Source organism: Lepidochelys olivacea (genome assembly GCF_965140295.1).
Source record: "Lepidochelys olivacea isolate rLepOli2 genome assembly, chromosome: 2".
Classification (NCBI taxonomy): Eukaryota; Metazoa; Chordata; order Testudines; family Cheloniidae; genus Lepidochelys; species Lepidochelys olivacea.
The window spans coordinates 106,623,948-106,641,039 of record NC_140412.1 but is presented as its reverse complement, the minus strand read 5'-3'; the positions used below and the strand labels follow the sequence as shown (position 1 = coordinate 106,641,039).

At 43.0% G+C, this 17,092-nt stretch overlaps 1 protein-coding gene and 1 long non-coding RNA gene across 4 annotated transcripts in view; one reads left to right on the top strand and one right to left on the bottom strand.

Annotated features, from left to right (window-relative positions):
• RIPOR2 (RHO family interacting cell polarization regulator 2) overlaps positions 1-17,092 on the bottom strand; it is a 176,970-nt gene that overhangs the window by 12,160 nt on the left and 147,718 nt on the right. For all 3 annotated transcript variants that reach the window (XM_084619307.1, XM_084619308.1, XM_084619309.1), the window contains exons 13-19: positions 13,140-13,823; positions 10,147-10,331; positions 8,211-8,379; positions 6,405-6,540; positions 5,280-5,441; positions 4,107-4,265; positions 2,253-2,455 (exon numbers count right to left, since the gene is read on the bottom strand). In XM_084619307.1, coding sequence (XP_084475433.1) covers positions 2,253-2,455; positions 4,107-4,265; positions 5,280-5,441; positions 6,405-6,540; positions 8,211-8,379; positions 10,147-10,331; positions 13,140-13,823 — 1,698 coding nt within the window. The remainder of the gene's footprint in view (positions 1-2,252; positions 2,456-4,106; positions 4,266-5,279; positions 5,442-6,404; positions 6,541-8,210; positions 8,380-10,146; positions 10,332-13,139; positions 13,824-17,092) is intronic.
• The window catches only part of LOC311515863, a 79,541-nt gene continuing 77,128 nt past the window's right edge, over positions 14,680-17,092 (top strand). Inside the window, exon 1 of the long non-coding RNA XR_014710247.1 lies at positions 14,680-14,824. This is a non-coding gene — a long non-coding RNA (uncharacterized lncRNA). The remainder of the gene's footprint in view (positions 14,825-17,092) is intronic.

Here is a 17,092-nt window from a genome sequence, read left to right as displayed (position 1 = left end):
AGGTGGAAAACCCAGAGGATAGAAAGAGGGAGTAGGACAGAGCCTAAGGAAGGAGCAACCAGGTCTGAGAGAAAGTAGACCACAGTCGTGGAGCACAGGGTCTATGAGCTGGAACTTGGAGTAGAGGGTGGGCCCAGCTTCCCCTCCCAGGCTCTGGGGAAGTGGCACAGCCTTGGACATCGGATGGAAGACTACCTGGAACAGCTTATCCAGAGAGACGTTGACAGACCCCGGAAGGGAAGGGCTATAGTGACCTGGCCGGAGGGCCAAGTCCTGATGCGGGAGCAGCTGCATCACAAAGACGACTACTACCCTAGTTTCTGGAGTGTGAGATTGAGATAACGGGCTGAGTGACTGCAGAAAGGGGCATCCAACAAGTGGCAAACTAATCCCAAGATTAGCCATAAGGAGGCATGCCAGCTGTGAATAGTGAATCCTATTAAACCTGTCTTCTAGGTAAATTAAGCATGGTGGAGTCAAAACAATGGAAGCCCCATTTACATACAGGGGGATGAGAAGCCCATAGGAAGAAAGTAACAGCATGAGCTCATCCTGCATCTTGAAACAGTCACTGAACTCTGGAAGATATAAGCAAGCCATCTTTGGCATCCATTACTAGAAAGACAAGAGAAGCCATCTTTGGCATCCATTACTAGAAAGACAAGAGAACAGAGCTCTTAGCATGCTGAGAAAGATGGGTCCTTCAACCAAGTTTGGTGCTGAAGTCTCTGGAACTGACTGTAGGTGAGAAGCCTACTTAGGCAAAGATATTTTACCTAGAAAGACTAGAGAAACCAGCCCCTTATGCTTTTGTAGAAGGTCCTGATGGAGAAAAAGTGAGTCATGACTGGTGAGAGAAACCATCTTGAACAAAACCCATGTCTTACTCTGTTAAGTATAGATGCATGTTTTCACTTTCATTTGCTTGTGATCCTTTCTAACTTTATTCCTGTTACTTGTTACTCAACCTATGACCTATTGTTCATACATTTGTTTTAGTTTTACTATGAACCAAGTCAGTGCAGTGTTTAAATGAAAGGGTGTATTTACCCCAGTGAAGTGGTAGGTTATGTTTTTAGAGGAACAAATGGACCTTATTATTTCTCTGAACAGTCCAGGTGAGGGCTAGATATTATACAGTACACGATTTGGGGGAAATTTGGGACATGGAGCTTGTTGGGGTCACTTTGCTGGTTTTATAATCAAGGCTGCTGGAAGGCAGAGTGGGGCTTATAGACAGGCTGCTGGGGTCAGAGCCACTGAACAAGTGCTGTTTAACACTCAGGCTGTGACCTGCAAGCTGGTAGGCTGGTTGTGAGCAGCCCAGACTGGGAATTACAACAGCAAAGCATTGTGAGGCACGCTCTGGGTTGCAGGGAAAATAGTGACGCAACCTCTCACTGATCTGGATTGCCATCCCCACCTCCTCCGGACCCATCACACCTTCCTCCTGTTCTGCCCCCTCCTCATAACCAGGGCACCCAAGAATGAACTTTCACTGGGGTAGCAGAAGAAATTGGGAAGTACTGCAGGTACAAAAGTCAATCATTACCTCTCCCTCCTTCTTCCTTCTCTTTAATTCACTTGTTTACATTGCCTGAATTTCAAATCATGTTATATCTAAACTAAAGTCTTTGATCCAAATTCTTTTTCTCACCTAATTAGGGACCAGGACTCTGATTCTTGTTTGCTCAGCAGCAATTCCCTTCCTCTAGACATCAGGATGCTGCCCAGATCTTACCACCTTTGGAGCAAAATATCAGACCCATCTCTTTCCAAAAGGGCAATGCTTGAAGAATGGCCCAGCAGCATTTCAATAATCACCAGATAAACAACCCAGCACACCCACTAATGCTGAAACATGACAGATGGCTGGAGAATACAATGCAAACCAAATAGTTTTAAATTAGTGACCAGATATTACTGTGACAGGCGTTGTACAGGCATACCTGCACATTTGTATATTCTGTTCGGCTCGGAGAAACAAGGTGGGTGAGGTAATATCTTTTATTGGATCAAATTCTGTCAGTGAGAGAGACACGAGCTTTTGCGCTTATACTGAGCTCTTCTTCAGGTCCAAATAAAATAAATAAAAAGATATTATCTCACCCACCTATTCTGGGACCAACATAGCTACAATAACACTGCAAGACTCTGAAATGTTACTTTACACATTAGACAGAACATGATTATATAGGTCTCCTATGCTGTATGTTGTTTTTTCAATTAGGGGACAGAGGAACCATACCTACCTTCTCCCTGAAATGCCTGTTTTCTGCTGAAGCTGACAAGAGTAATGTCACAGCCTCGCCAATTTCATTTTTATTTTCAGTTAGAAGTAAAGCCAAGGACCTCAGTACTTCCTGCTGAGGTGGAAGACTGCTGGAGGTTAGCTCAGCTATGTTCTGTAGCCGTTTTTCATCTCTTAAGGTCTGCAGCTTCTGAACTACTGAGGCTAGAATGTAAAAGAAAGAGATGTCAGTATTCTCCTTTTGTTCATTTATTCTCCCCATGTGTTATGTTGCTCCTTTCCACTTAAAATAGCTATCCACTGGCCCAGGGGAGAGCTGAAAAATTCCTGCTTCACTGAGTTTCCAGCATTGCAGTGCTCCGACTTGGGGAGTGTTTTGCTCTTTGAGCAGTGCCTCCCAGATACTCTTGCTGAGGACTGGCATGCATTCTCCACAGGAGTAACAGATGTGTGTGGATGTGCTAAATGGGATGTTAGGTATCTTATTCCCAGCCCAAAGTGAAATACTCAAACCTTAACTGCAGCTAGAAAATCCAAGAAGTTCTAATCAGTGATTGTAGCACAGGAAACTTGTATATCTTATGGGGAGAGTTGAGTTCAAGGCATGTTTTCCTTTGGCATTTTCAGTATCTTAAGACCATATGACTCTTGAGTGGAGTTTACACTGGACACACATAGCTGATTATAGTAAAAGTGATGTTATATTGGTCATTAGTTTTTGTTTTGTTTTAGAAAAGTGTCTAGATTTAGTGCTCAGGAGAGCGAGTGTCTAATAGCATCGGCTTCAGCCAACCACATTGAGAGCAGGCTTCTCCACACAGCCCTGGGGAAGCACTATAGGGGGAGGCCTTGCTTAGAGTCAGATCTTCTCCTCTGCTGTATATTGGTACCAAGGACATATTTATGTGCCAGTTTTTCCTGCCCACTTATGTCCCTCTCTGCTGACAGCCCCTACTAATGTGCCTCAGTACTGAACATCTCTCCTACCCCAGTTCTTTGGCCTCTGTTGAGTAAAAGCTGGCAGCTATGCCAAGATGTGCTACAATGTGTCATGCAGAACCGGGGACTAGGAGGCGTCAAACTCCATTTCAGATGCACTAGATTAACAAATGAAATTCACATCTCCAGGAGTGAAAGTCTAGAGCACTATGGGCTTGGGCCCAAGAGGTGCCAAGTGTCTGTTGCCCTTTTGAGTTCACAGGGGCTCAGATCTTCTGAAGTGCTGAGCTGGCAAGGCACAGAGTTTGCTCAGCTTCCTCAGCACTTCCCAAGAGGGGCTCAGCACTTCATGAGATCAGTCCAAAACAATGATGGGAGCCAAGGAAAGACTGAAATCAATAAAAGCTGTGGGCACTCGGCACCTTCCAGATTTTGGGACCAAACCAACAAGTACCATCCAGCCCCTAAATATTAGTTTTCTACACACTTGTTTTTAATACTAATGAGCAGGGCAGGCTCTCCAGCTTTTGCCGCCCCAAGCAGTGAAAAAAAACTGCCGCCGCGGCCGGCAAAGGGGAGAAGGTGCCGCCGAATTGCCGCTGCGGCCGGAGGAACTGCCGCCCCTTTCTAACTGCCGCCCCAAGCACCTGCTTGGAACGCTGGCGTCTTGAGCCGGCCCTGCTGATGACCATGTGTGGGTGAGGAGGGGAGGAAGGAGTGTCAGTTGGAAATACCCGCCCCTTCCTGCAGTATACACATGTGCCACTGCAATCATATCTGAACTCCCAAGGCAGTTCTTTCCCTCTTTTCCTTGTTGGTTAATGAAAAATCAGCCCAAGGGCTGAGTTGTTTTTTCTGGTGCTTGAAAGCACCTTGATACGTTTCCCTTCTACCAGGCAGAATTTAGACACTCTACCTTCTTTTGCAAGTTGCAACAAATAGCTTCCAAGGTCGCTAACACTGTTGCTGGCAAAATAATTGTAATACTGAAAAACTGTTAGGATTTCAGAGGACAGACTGGATGAGAGGACTGGTTCTCTTCGGTCGAGGATCTGAGACAGCAGGGTTCTGAATACTACATGCAGCAGGAAAAGACAAAGGAACATTGTATTAACAAGAGCAAAACACTTTCGGTAGAGAAAACACTGCAATTAACTCGGTTCAACACTTTACAATGAAAGAAAGGTAGAACTTTAAAAAAAAAAAAAGAGAGAGAGAGAGAAACACCTCCCAGCATCAGCATTTCTAATCTTCACTCAGGGCAACATTGTCCTGTCTGTCTGGTCCTCATCTGTGTAATATCTGAGCTCCTCACAATCATTAATAGATTCTATCCTGATGAAACTGTGTGAGGTAGGGAAGAACTATTACCAACTTCCAGAAGGGGGACTGAGCAGATTATGTGACTTGCCCTATGTCACACAGGGTGTCTGGGGCCGTGCCAGCAACTGAAACTCTCTTGAAGCCAGTGCGCCACCCTGTCCACTAGACCATCCTTTCTCTCCACCTGACAGTGCATCATTAAATAGAGGCCCAAATGCTGTGCCCAGTTGCACCTCTGTAATACCACTGAAGTCAATGAGATTGCCTAGGGGTAGGAGTTGACCTGAAGCATGGATCTTTTGCTGTTTCATGTTCATACACAGAGCTTCTATTGACATCAGTGTGAATTTGGTAGGCAGAACAGGCAAGAGAATGAGATGGGCCGTGCAAATAGAGAATTTTCCCCTAATATCTGACTAAACGAATACACTGTATCAGACCTAGTTGTTTTTTGTTTTTTTTTTTAATCATGTGGACTTTAAAACAGTTAATTTCTTTGGGTTTACTATTTTGGGCAAAATTTGGCTTTACAAGTTGTGGCAAAAAACATTTAAATCGGTTACTTTCAGGTAAGGTTTTTGAACCACATCCCAGTTGACTTCTGTGGGATTGAAGAGTTGGAACTGAAGGTGAGCAAAACTTGGTCTCAGCATATTGGCATTTTTCAGAAGCTTACTACAAGACAGATTCTACCAGATCCACCTGGACTTGTGGATAGAATGTTTTTGTTGTTTTGTTTTGTTTTGTTTTTTTTGGAAGAATCTACCTGTTTCTGCTAGTCCTGGGCACTCTTCATTCACAGCTGTGGCAAAAGTGACATCAAGCTGTTTTATCATCTTGTCTGCAGAGGTATGATACACCCCTGTGGGACCGGTGCACTTAGTCCAGAAAGACAGCAGTGATAGCTTCTTATGAAATTCTGGAATTGCTGGGGGGGACGACAAAACAAGTGAAACAAAATCACAGAGATCAGATTGCTGTGTTAGTATAACAAAAACACAAGCGTACATGAATACTTGTTCCCACCCCACTGCTCAGTAGTCAATTTCCCAGTGCACAGGAAGTGCCAACTCTTAGAGCTTTTAAGGTGTTTTGGGTTCCCATACTAAAACTCCAAATGATGAAAGCAAACTTGCTTCTGATCCAGTATTGGGAACTAGGAAATAGTTATTTAATTACCATTAAGTACCAGAGAGATGTGAGGTAATAGTGTGAACACAGGACTGGGCACCACAAACTCCAGAATTCTAATCCTGGCTCTGGCACACTCTTTTGGGGCAACTCACCTATCTGTTTTGCCTCTCTTTCATGATCAGCAAAATAATGCTAACAATATTTGCCTACTCCATGGGGCTTGTGAGGATTAATAATATTTGTAAAACTCTTTAAAGATGCAAAGATGCTACAAAACTGCTAAGTGTTAGTCAATAATGGTAACTAAAAGTAGTCTTCTAGACAAACTATTCAGAGACTGTCTCATGCCTCTGGTCCTGTAAACTAGAGCTTCCCCAAATAATCTCCCCATTCTGGGCAAGGAGAGGTGGAGGAAGAATCTGGCTTCTCAGAGGAGACACCACACCAGTTGCTTTGGCAATACCCTTTACTACTGCAGCCATCTGCTTTTTTGTGTGTGGTAGGGGAAAGGAGGCACATTGGAAATTGTGAACACCTCTTCCCTTCTCCCCTTGCCTTTCTGAATATCATACCTTAGCCCAGCCTGAGGTCTCCTGCCACCATCTGTTGACTGATACTGGTTAGATGGTGGTACAGTGTCCTTTTGCAACTGTGTGTCAATGGAATTTACTAAAATCAGACAAATGACTGCTTAGGAAGACTTACACACACACATGCCCAGCCTTTCCAAAGAGCAAACCCCCATACTGTTACTTACCTTCAGTTACAGAGATGACATTCCCCATGTTCTCACTGCTGATCTCTGCAAGGTTCTCCACTACTACGATCTCCTTGGACAGCTTATCCAGGAGGTTTCTTACAACAAATGGAGTTTTACTGGAGAACACAATTTGCTAATAAAACAAGGGTTAAAAAAAAAGTTTGGAAGACGTTTCATCTTGCTGAAATAGTCTGATCTGAATACAGATACTTTTAATCCGTAAGAACTGCAGTGAGAAATTGGTTGTACAGTAGAACCTCTGAGTTACAAACACCTCGGGAATGGAGGTTGTTCATACTCCGAAATGTTCATAACTGAACAAAAGGTTATGGTTCTTTCAAAAGTTTACAACTGAATATTGACTTAATACAGCTTTGAAACTTTACTATGCAGAAGAAAAATGCTCGTTTCCCTTTCTTTTTTTTAGTAGTTTGTTTAACACAGTGTACTGTATTTGCTTTTTTTGGGGGGGTCTCTGCTGCTGCCTGATTCTGTACTTCCGGTTCCAAATAAGGTGTGTGGTTGTCTGGTCAGTTTGTAAACTCTGGTGTTTAACTCTGAGGTTCTACTGCATAGTATCTCCTTAAAGCTTCTGGTGCGTGTATGTTTCACAGTTGTTGCAAACTGTTTCTTAGGGGCTCAATTTTTATGCCTATACTGAAATGCCTAAATCTATATCTAGGAATGTAATTACTCATTTAAATAGCAAAGTGCTGCTTTAGGCACCTAACTCCTTCCACAGAGTTTAAGACTAGGGCAGAGCATTAGATCATCTAGTCTGACCTCCTGCATAACATGTGCAGCCCATAGAATTTCATGCAGTTACTCCTGTATTGAGCCCAATACCCTTCCTTATTCTACATGGCTGGGATTTAGTTGTCTACATCAGCAAGATGCCAGAAGCAGGACTTGATTTCCATTGTAGCACTGAGCCTGTGGCCATTGGAAATAGATGTTAACTGTGTCCGTTTGGGAATGAAGAGCCTAATGCAGTAAATGAGGCTCCAGTATGCAGTATTCCAATACAATAGGAAAACACTGATGTTCTCCAAAGGGGGCACCCTTCAGGAAGTGGAAAATCCTGGGACAAATTTTTACCTTTGGTTAGGGAGGGAAAACTTCCTGGAATGTATAACTATCCAGACTTGGTTCACACAGAGACTGGACTTCAGTGCAACGTTCCACTGTGCTTGCACATAGAGTCCAAAGCAAAGGTAGCATTTTACAGTTCCTGCATTTAAAGAATCATCTTGGTTTTATACCCAAAATACCTTTTTGCTTTTAAATAACACACACATCTTGGTTGACTTCCAATGGCCTGGAGTTTAGCTAGAGTAAACAGTGAATGAATGGGCTTCCATGTCACCTCTGGAAATCTAAAGTCACATAACAAGGCTGATCCTGCAGCTGCTCTGAGCGTGGAGTGGAAGTCAGTGGCGCAGGGTCAGTGCCAGGATCTGAGTCCAAGGGGAAAGTGAATTGAGTGGTCTGCACTCTCTGCAGTGGACACCAGTAGTCACAAAACTGCCCTATAGTTTCAGGTCTTGCGCTCAGCTCAGAAGAGGGCCAGGACTGGCATAACAGAGGTCTGACAGGTCATGACTGAGGCAAATTAGAAGAGCTACATTTACAGAAGCTTTCTTGGTGTCAGCCAGCCCTCTCAATTGGCTCAGTCTAGCAGTACTCCTGCCTTGCTTTCACCCAGTACTAAATTCATTAGCCAATTTAAACCCCTAAGAAACTGGAAAAAAAATGCATCTAGGAATATTATTATAAAAATATAACCCAAAAGAGCAGTTGTACCTGAATGAGCTGTGTACAGTACTGTAAATGCTTAACTATTGTGATATCAAGACTCTCATTCCCTGTGGTCAGTGGGAGAGGACTTCCAGCTACACTGGTCCCAACTCCTGTGTCTTCAGTCAAAGCTTCACTGAGGTGCCCTCTGGCTTCTGGGTGATCTGACCTGTAACTGTGAATGCAGGAAGTTGGGTAAGGAGTTGATTTTCTTCTCCTGCAGACAAAGCACGTTAACTCAAAATGACTAACATCAGGCATAAGAAGAATTGCTGCAAGCAGTGATCTGTAACCAAAGAGCCCTTGATAAGCCAGAAACCTTTTAATGAATACATCATATCTTAACTTGGCAGTAACATTGTGTAATGAATGTGGAATGATTGTACACATTTAAAAGACAAATTGCTTCCACAGTGGTCTACTTGTTTCTCCAGAACAATGCCTCTTTTGTGGAGAACTCACCAAGAAGTCTTTGAAATTTGCCCTTGTTAGCACTTGTTATTTTTTCATCTGTTGACATTATTAGTTACCAAATTGTTCTGGATTAAACTGCATTATTGATTTGTGGTTTCTCAAAAATTAAACCATTAAGAACTAATTTATCAGTGTTTTGCAGGCACCAGATTTAATTGTCAGTAAAAGAAAATAAGAGACATGATGTTTCCATCTGCTGGAATAAAAGACATGATGTTTCCATCTGCTGTTTTAGGCATAGTGTGTATAACAAACCATATTTTTTCACCATATTTTTTCCACAGGCTAATACTTATTCTCACTGTGTTTAAATCATTATTTCCATTTTCTTGTTGTTGCAATAATGTTCTCTCATGGTTTGAAAGTAGGGCCCTGATTCTGATTTCCAATACGCAAACACACATTTACATGTTTTAAAAATCACAGCACCTGCACTGCTTTAGGTGGATGCTCTAAACTATGCATTACAATTCACCTAAAATCAGAGTAGGAACTGAGGTTGCTTTCAAAGTCTTCATTTAAAAAAAAAAAAAAGGAAACCTTTTCATTTTAAGCTAATTCACTGAACTAATTGCTATGGTGCTTATATAAGGTTTGACTCTGTCAAGATTTTTTTTGGGGGGGGGAGGGGGGACAGGGGGGAGGGGAAGTATGCAATGAGGTTTTTCTTTTCTTCCCCCCCCCCCGTGGCAGAATAGTGACTGCTTGTTGTGCTAGAAAATCCCTTACAAGTGCTATGATGGGCAGTGGGAAATGTAGCTTCCCTTTTAGGAGACTGTTGTGTGTTCTTTGCTCCTTTTGCAGTCATATTTGCCGTGTGTAGACTTTTTGGTCATGTTTTAGTTCTCCTGAGGTTACAAATGTATATATGAGGCTCTAATGATAAAACACAGTCAGCTTCACAAGGTGACATGACAGCACCACACAACTGCTTTTCCTCTCACAAAGACAGTGGTGGAATGAGGGCACGTAACATGCAGGGCCATGAACAAGAACCAGTCATCACTCTTTCATTCCAGAGGAAACCTACACCATGCTGTTTAAATCTGGCCCTATGTTACTGTTACTGACAATCCTAATCCACTGCAAAGACTCACTAGGCTAGACAGAAAAGACAGGGGTGGGGGTGAAAAACACAGAGGAATTAGTTACTAAATCCAAACCAAGGAAAACCAGGTCCAAACCTATATCAAGGAAGAAGCTCTGCAGATATTAATCTCTAGTGTGCTAATTTATTACATTTCCCTTCTGGGGGACAGACTGTAGCTGTTTGAACAAGAAAAATTGATACCTGCATTTGCAGAGTTTCATGTATGTTAACCACTAGAAAACCTCTTGATTTATAATCTCAGATATCTAGTTTCATCTTCCTTGAATAACGTGTGCACCAGGATCCTCTGTTAGTGACAAAGAAGTAGTGTAGCGGCTTGCCTTGAGATCTGCAAGCTGGCCGACACTATTGACTTACCTAGTCTTTTCAGTCTCGGTGTCTGAAAATACTGAGTCAGCACCTCCTCCACCATTACAAACCTCATCACCTCCACCATCCTCATCATCAAAGTCAGAGGTGTTCAGGAAATCAAAGCTTTCTAAAGCACTTTCAACTGTTAGACTGACACTGGAGGACCTGCTTCGGTTTACTGTTGGCTTGCACTGCAAAGGCAGAACAAACCAGTGAACACCAAAAATATATTTAACTACTGAAAAAAAGGATAACATTGAAGTTTACAACTTTTTATATGCTTTAAAATTTCATTTTATTGGATTATATTGATTTCGAACCTTCATATTCATAAGAAATACAATCAAAGTGTGCACACTAAAAAAGCTCCAAATAGAAAACATGTCAAGGCTGGGGTTCAACTCCGTCCTATCGAAATGACAAACATTTCACTTAAAGTCAAGTGAAAAGCTCTTCAATGGCCTTAAAGAGGACAGTCTGTTAATTAACATGTGGGAAGCTGAATACGTAAGGCACATTCCATAGCAGTAATTTTAGATACAGAAGCTTAATTACATGCATTCATTTAAGCTGTACTGGCCAAATTCATTCCTGGGATAACTCCAATGGAGTTTAAATCTGGTATGAATTTGGTCCCATCTCTCCAGATTACCGTACAGGACTGGAAGCAGGAGGAAAGCAAGACATTCCTCTATCAAACATCATGGTACTGGTCACCCCAGGAGACAGTGCTTTTTAATGATAAACATAATCAAGGAGATTCCTAAAGGCAATTTTATAACCCAGAAAGTAACAATTCCAACCAGAGGAGATGCCTTCTTTTCATATCACTAGGGAGGAACTGAGTGAGAAAATCAGAACAACAGGGAGAAAGTGTAAGTAAAGCTTCATGGCCTCTGTAAGAAATCTCTAAGACCTCAATCCTGCATAGTGATCCATGCAGACAGACCCCACGTTCTGTGCAGAGCCATGCTGAAGTCAGTGGGGCTCTGCATGGGACAGAGGTTTACTTGTGTGGACCATCTTGCAAGATCAGAGTTTAAGTCGGTAACTTGACTTAGGATCAGCTCCTGCAGTTTTGCACAGCAATTTCTATAGTTTTAGTTAAACTCATCATCAGAGACAGCCCGTAGCCACAAAGCATGGTTCCAGAACAGAACCTTCCCAAAAGTTGGTGTTAAGATTCAGAGTTCTGGTTTAGCCCATTAGTGAGAGATGAGCTACCTGAGAAGTTCAGATCTGATTCCAGAACCACACTTTCCCACAGCTTGGGGTGATGTGCAGTTTTGCATCTATGCCATCTGTACGTAATATTAATACTTTAGCATCTACAGTATCTTACACTTTCAAAGGCTGTGTATAAGCATTAATTAAACAATCCTCACAACACCCCTGTGAGATAGGTATGTGTTATCCAGCCTTTCATTCAGTTTACATGTTTGATGGGCTAGTAATGCAGCTTCCTTTTGTCCTGTACAAAATAAAACTGTAGCAACCGCACTGTCAATTTTCTCTTCCTGCTGACATAGCCAAGAGAAGCTTTCTTCAGCTAGAACAAGCTTCTGTCTTGACCTTTTGAACGTGAAGTCCAGCAACTCGGTTAGTGACCCACAGTCTCAATCCTCAAGCAAATTAACAGGTTGAATGGCGATCTAAAAGAAGCAGAGGTTTCAAGAGTCCAAGTATCCCACCTGCACATGCATCCCCCCTCTGTTCCTTTGTATGATATGCTTCACAGAGAGAAAATGAGTATTTTCCCCTGCCCCAGTACTGTTCTGACAGCTGACCTCTTTTGCACAAGCAGCAGAGCAGCTGGGAAGTTCAAAAATGACTGATACTTGTAGTCTCTCATGTACAAATCCACTTCGGAGCTAGTTCAGGGAGTCAGAGCAGGAGGAACTGGCTGTCAGAAAAGCACTTAACTTGGAAAAGTATCATGTAGCTGTAAATGCCAATGGAAACACAGATGTTAAAATGGTAACGCAAAAGGACAACCTCTCTCTCCTTTCCTTAGTTATGCTCTTCTTCAATTATGTGGCTAATTCTACACTACTCAGATCATTCCAACAGACCACCTGGCATATGAATATGAAGCACTTGAAAGCAGTTATTCCCAATTAACTCTGTCCTCATGATAAAGAATCATGAATATCTTCTTGTGGGGAAAAATGTGCATCACAGTGATTAGTGAAGAGCTGTGAGAAAAATCTAGGGTTAAGACATTATGTACTGTAACATATGTAAAATACTTTTCCCTTTTAGCTTCAGTCTCATTCTTAGACTAATTACAGGATTTGTAACATTACTTAGCCCTGCCTTGAGTGCAGGGGACTGAACCGGAAGACCTCTTGAGGTCCCTTCCAGTCCTACACTTCTGTGATTCTAGGATTTAGATAGATACTTAGGGGTGGGCTTGCAAAAGAGCCTACACGATTTAAGAGCACAAGTCCCAGTGACTTTCAGTAGACCTTGTGCTCCTAAGCCACCTAGACATTTTTGAACAATTCCACTCATCCAGTTATAGGGCCTGAACTTCAGCTGGTATAAATTGGCAGAGCTCTGTTGACATCAATGAAGACATGCTGAATTATAGCAGCTGAGGATCTGGCCTGTAGATTTTTAAGGATAGAAGGAACTGCTGTGATCTGTCCTCCTGCATAACACAAGTCAGAGTTTCACTAAGTAATTTCTGTAGCAGGGGAAATGTATTTTTGTTGATTATGGTATCCTGCTACTTTTTCAATTTCTATAAAATTAAAATACAAATTGCTCAAGAACGTAAAGTAATAGTAACCAAACTGCAAACAACAAAGCTTTAAAATGGGTCACTCTAAAGAGATGGTTGGTCAATCAAGGTTGGAGCGAATCAGTTGGTTTTAGGTATTTTCCCAGTGAGCTCTTGATAGCAGACTGAAAAAATAGTACTTTGCTGTTTACAGTTAATAGGGCCGATCATACTCAGATTTTCTTTCATTGATGCTTCCTGAAAATATACTTACTTTGAGAATATCGTCCAGATGCATCACCTGTTGGTCCAGGTCATAAAATTCTTTATACTGTTCTTTATGTGGCTCAAGTGCTAGGAGAAGCCCCTGAAAGGCATCTTCTATGCTTCCATCTAAATAAGACTTATATCCTTCTGATTCACCACTTATTGATCCCTCACACTGCAGCCTTTCAGGTGTCATTGGAGCCTCTGTGGAGGTGAGCCTTTTTACCAGCTGTTTGGTGATGTTGCCTTCATAGGTGTCCAGTTCGACCGGTTTCAGCTCTGACACTTCATCGGTCTCTTGTAGAAGTGACACGGGGACACTAGAATCTATAAACAGGTTATCACTCCCGGGGCCTGAAGGCTTTTGGTGAACTTCAGAGGCTACTCTGGAACTTTTCTTGTTCTCATGTACTGGTGTATGCTCTGGCTGTGACTTCAAGTCTTTTGACTCAGGTGTAGAGTCCAGGGACGAGTTTGTGCCGGAACTGTCCATCACTGGGTTATTTGAGGATTTGTGCTCTGGAGGTGTGACAGTAATTTCAGGACTGGAAGGGTTAAGGGCAGAGGAGGAATCTACAGTGCTGGGTGGGGGAGCACAATCTCCATTTGGTATATCGCCAAAACTGAAAGATAGTGGTCTTTTCTCATTGGCTGCCATCCCATTTTCAAAGATGTCGTCTGGCGAATTGGACTGCAAAGATAATGTAAACTTGTAAAAATAACACACAAGGAATGCATCCCACATGATACACAGGTGTGTAAAAAAAGAGAGAGAGAGACACACACACAAATTCAGCCCTGGCATAAGCTGGCACAACTCCTGTGCATTTCAGTGGGAGGGCTACCTGCTACATCAGGTCTGGGAAATTTGGTCAGTATCTTTTCTGTTGGCAAAGTAAACTGAGCCCACTGTTGAGCGTGACACAACAGTAAGATCTGAATAGGTATAATTGGATTAATTCTCAGACAGCAATTTAATTTGCATTATTCAGTTTACTACTTCACATAGAAAAGCTCTGTTCATTGTTATATTGTTACAGTTCTTTTGTGCACGTCTGTACTTGTTTAATGATTGCTCAGACTTCCTGTTTCGTTTTTTCCATTTCTAAAGCAATAACAAATATCCCAGAATCACAAAACTGTTGAACTAGATCATGTTAATGTTTAATATTATATGATTTTCAGGGACACAATCTTACTCATGAAATACTTTTGACAAAAAAATTAATGTCTTTGTTACACTAAGAGTAACTGGTGAACATAGATCACATAGAACAGTGGTCACCACCACGTCAATCGTGATCGACTGGTCAATCCTGGAGACTCTGCCAACTGATAGCAGTCTCTGGGCTGCTAAAAGTCCGGCGAAGCAGCGGGGCTCAGTCAGGCTGCCTGCCCTGCCGTGGCCCCAGGCCACTCCCGGAAGTGGCTGACTGCTGGCACGTCCCTGAGGCCCCTGTGGGGGGAGGCAGCTCCTTGCGCTGTCCCCGCCCCCAGCAGCATCCCTGCAGCTCCCATTGGCGGGGGCAGCACCTGCAGGCCCAGGCAGTGCACGGAGACCTGCTGCCTCCCTCCCCGCAAAGGGCCGCAGACATGTGCCAGCAGCCAGCCACTTCCAGGAGTGGCGTGGGGCCACGGCAGGCAGGCAGTCTGCCTGAGCCTCGCTGCACAGCCGGCCAGGAGCCGCCTGTGGTAAGCCTGCACCTCGCACCCCCTCCTGTTCCCCAAGCTCCTGCACTAAGCCCCCTCCTGCACTATACTCCCTCCAGACCCCTCACCCCCTCCTGCACTCCAATCCCCTGTCCCAGCCCAGAGCACCCTCCTGAACCAAACTCCTTCCCAGAGCCTGCACCCCCTCATCGTCTCCTGTACCCCAACACTCTGCCCCAGCATGGACCCCCCTTCTGCACCCAAACTCCCAGAGCTTGCACCCCAAACCCCTGCCCCAGGGCTCAGCCAATGCACACCCCACAGTTGAGAATGTTGCATTGATTTGTGACAATCCCTGAAAGATTTTGGATCTATAAAACCACAAATGACGCTAATAAAAAGTAAAATTCAAGAAATGTCCAGTGGATTCTATGAGATTAGATACAGTGTGACGATATGACCCCTGCACCCAAATTCCCTCCCAGAGCTTGCACCCCTCACTTCTGCACCCCAACCTCCTGCCTCAGGCTCAGCCCAGAGCCCCCTCCCACACTCCAAACCCCTCAGCCCAGAGCCTGCACCCCCTCCCACACCCCAACCTCCTGCCCCAAACTGGTGAAAGTGAGTGAGGCTAGGGGAGAGCGAGTGACGGAGAGAGGGGGGAATGGAGTGAGCGGGGCGGGGCCTCGGGGAAGGGGCGGGGTAGATCCTGGGTTGATTTTAAATTCAAAAAGTGATCTTGTGCGAAAAAAGGTTGTAGACCACTGATCTAGAAGATCAAAGATAACAGAAGAACTTGCATGATGCTGTTTCCACCAGTTCTCTGACAAACCGACAGGTAGAAGGTAGTAGTGTGTATAAATGGACAGAATTTTCTGCATTTAGGTCTGTGCAGTGGATCTCTGCTCTCCACATTTTACACATGTGCACATCGCTCACTGAGCTCTATGGGAGTTTTATACATTGTAGGGAAAGCAAAATTTAGGAGCCAAAACTTGCCACACAGATCTGACTGGGGAATTTCACCAGAATGCATTTCTTTTTTTTAAGTGAAAAATAGCCTTTGGTTAGACAAGGCATCAGTAAAAAGGAGCAAAATGTCTGAATATCTTATATTTAACTCTCCTTTAGTATGAATAATGTGGTATTTTTTAAAAAAAATCTCTATCTTCTTCACTATAAACAGATTTGAGCCATTCTGAAGTTTTAGAACAAATTCTTCTGTTATTTTAACCAATCTTTAAAGTAGATAGTGAGAAATGAAATGTAGAACATTAAAGGGATAATAAAAAAAACAGAGCAAAATGGGAGGTATCAGAATCTCTTCAGAATGACATTGAAAGCCTACAGTATAATGCCTGTTGTTTAACATAGTCCTTACCCTAGAATTTTTTGAATTGCACAGCAAACTCGCTCACAACTCACATATGAACACAAAACAGATGAAAAGTGACAAATATTTTGCTGACAATTTGCTGAAGAAAGCTGTAAGCATTTATACACTGGCTTAGTTTATAAGATTAAAGCATCCAAAATTCTACTGAACTTTTGCCCAGAGCTCTTTGTATCTTTCATTCTAAGTCTAAATATATTTGAAGTTCTGTTTTATTTTTTTTTTTTTTTGCTTTTTTCCATGTGCATACATTTTCAAACTTTCTATCAATGCTGGAAGTCGGATTACAAGAAAAATATAGACCAATATCGACCAATCTAACTTTGCATCCCTAAAGACGGGTTGTTTGACTATCATTTGTAGCTGAATTTCTGTCCCATCCCTCGATAGGGGCTGTGATCCTGATCATATTGAAGTCAATGGGAATTTTGCTATTGGCTTTCCTGAGAGCAGCATTGGGCTTTATACTCCTAGTCTCTCCCTTGCAACCAGTCAGCAAACTAGAGGATCTGTGATGTTAAGGATCAAACAGAGCATGCACAGAAATGAAACAACATGAGCACTGAAACAATCATTCATTACACACCCCCACACAAACACGCCCTCCTCCCACCAGCAAAACTCACATATTGCTCTAGCCCTGCTTTAGGCCTCAGCCTGAGAGATGGCAGGTCACTGAAAGAGCGACTGCGCTGCAGCCTGTCAAAGAAAGTGTCTTGCAGAGTATCTAAAACTGACAACTGCGGCCTGTCTTGCGGAGGATGTATCCATTTCTTCAGCAGTTAAAGCAAAAGGGGGAGTTAGTTGAATGCATCATAGTTATAGCACTTAAATGGCCAGCTTTAAAGATATTAATTGTGGGTGAAATTCATTTCAGTGCAAGGCCAATGCACTACTTAAATCCTACTTCACCCATC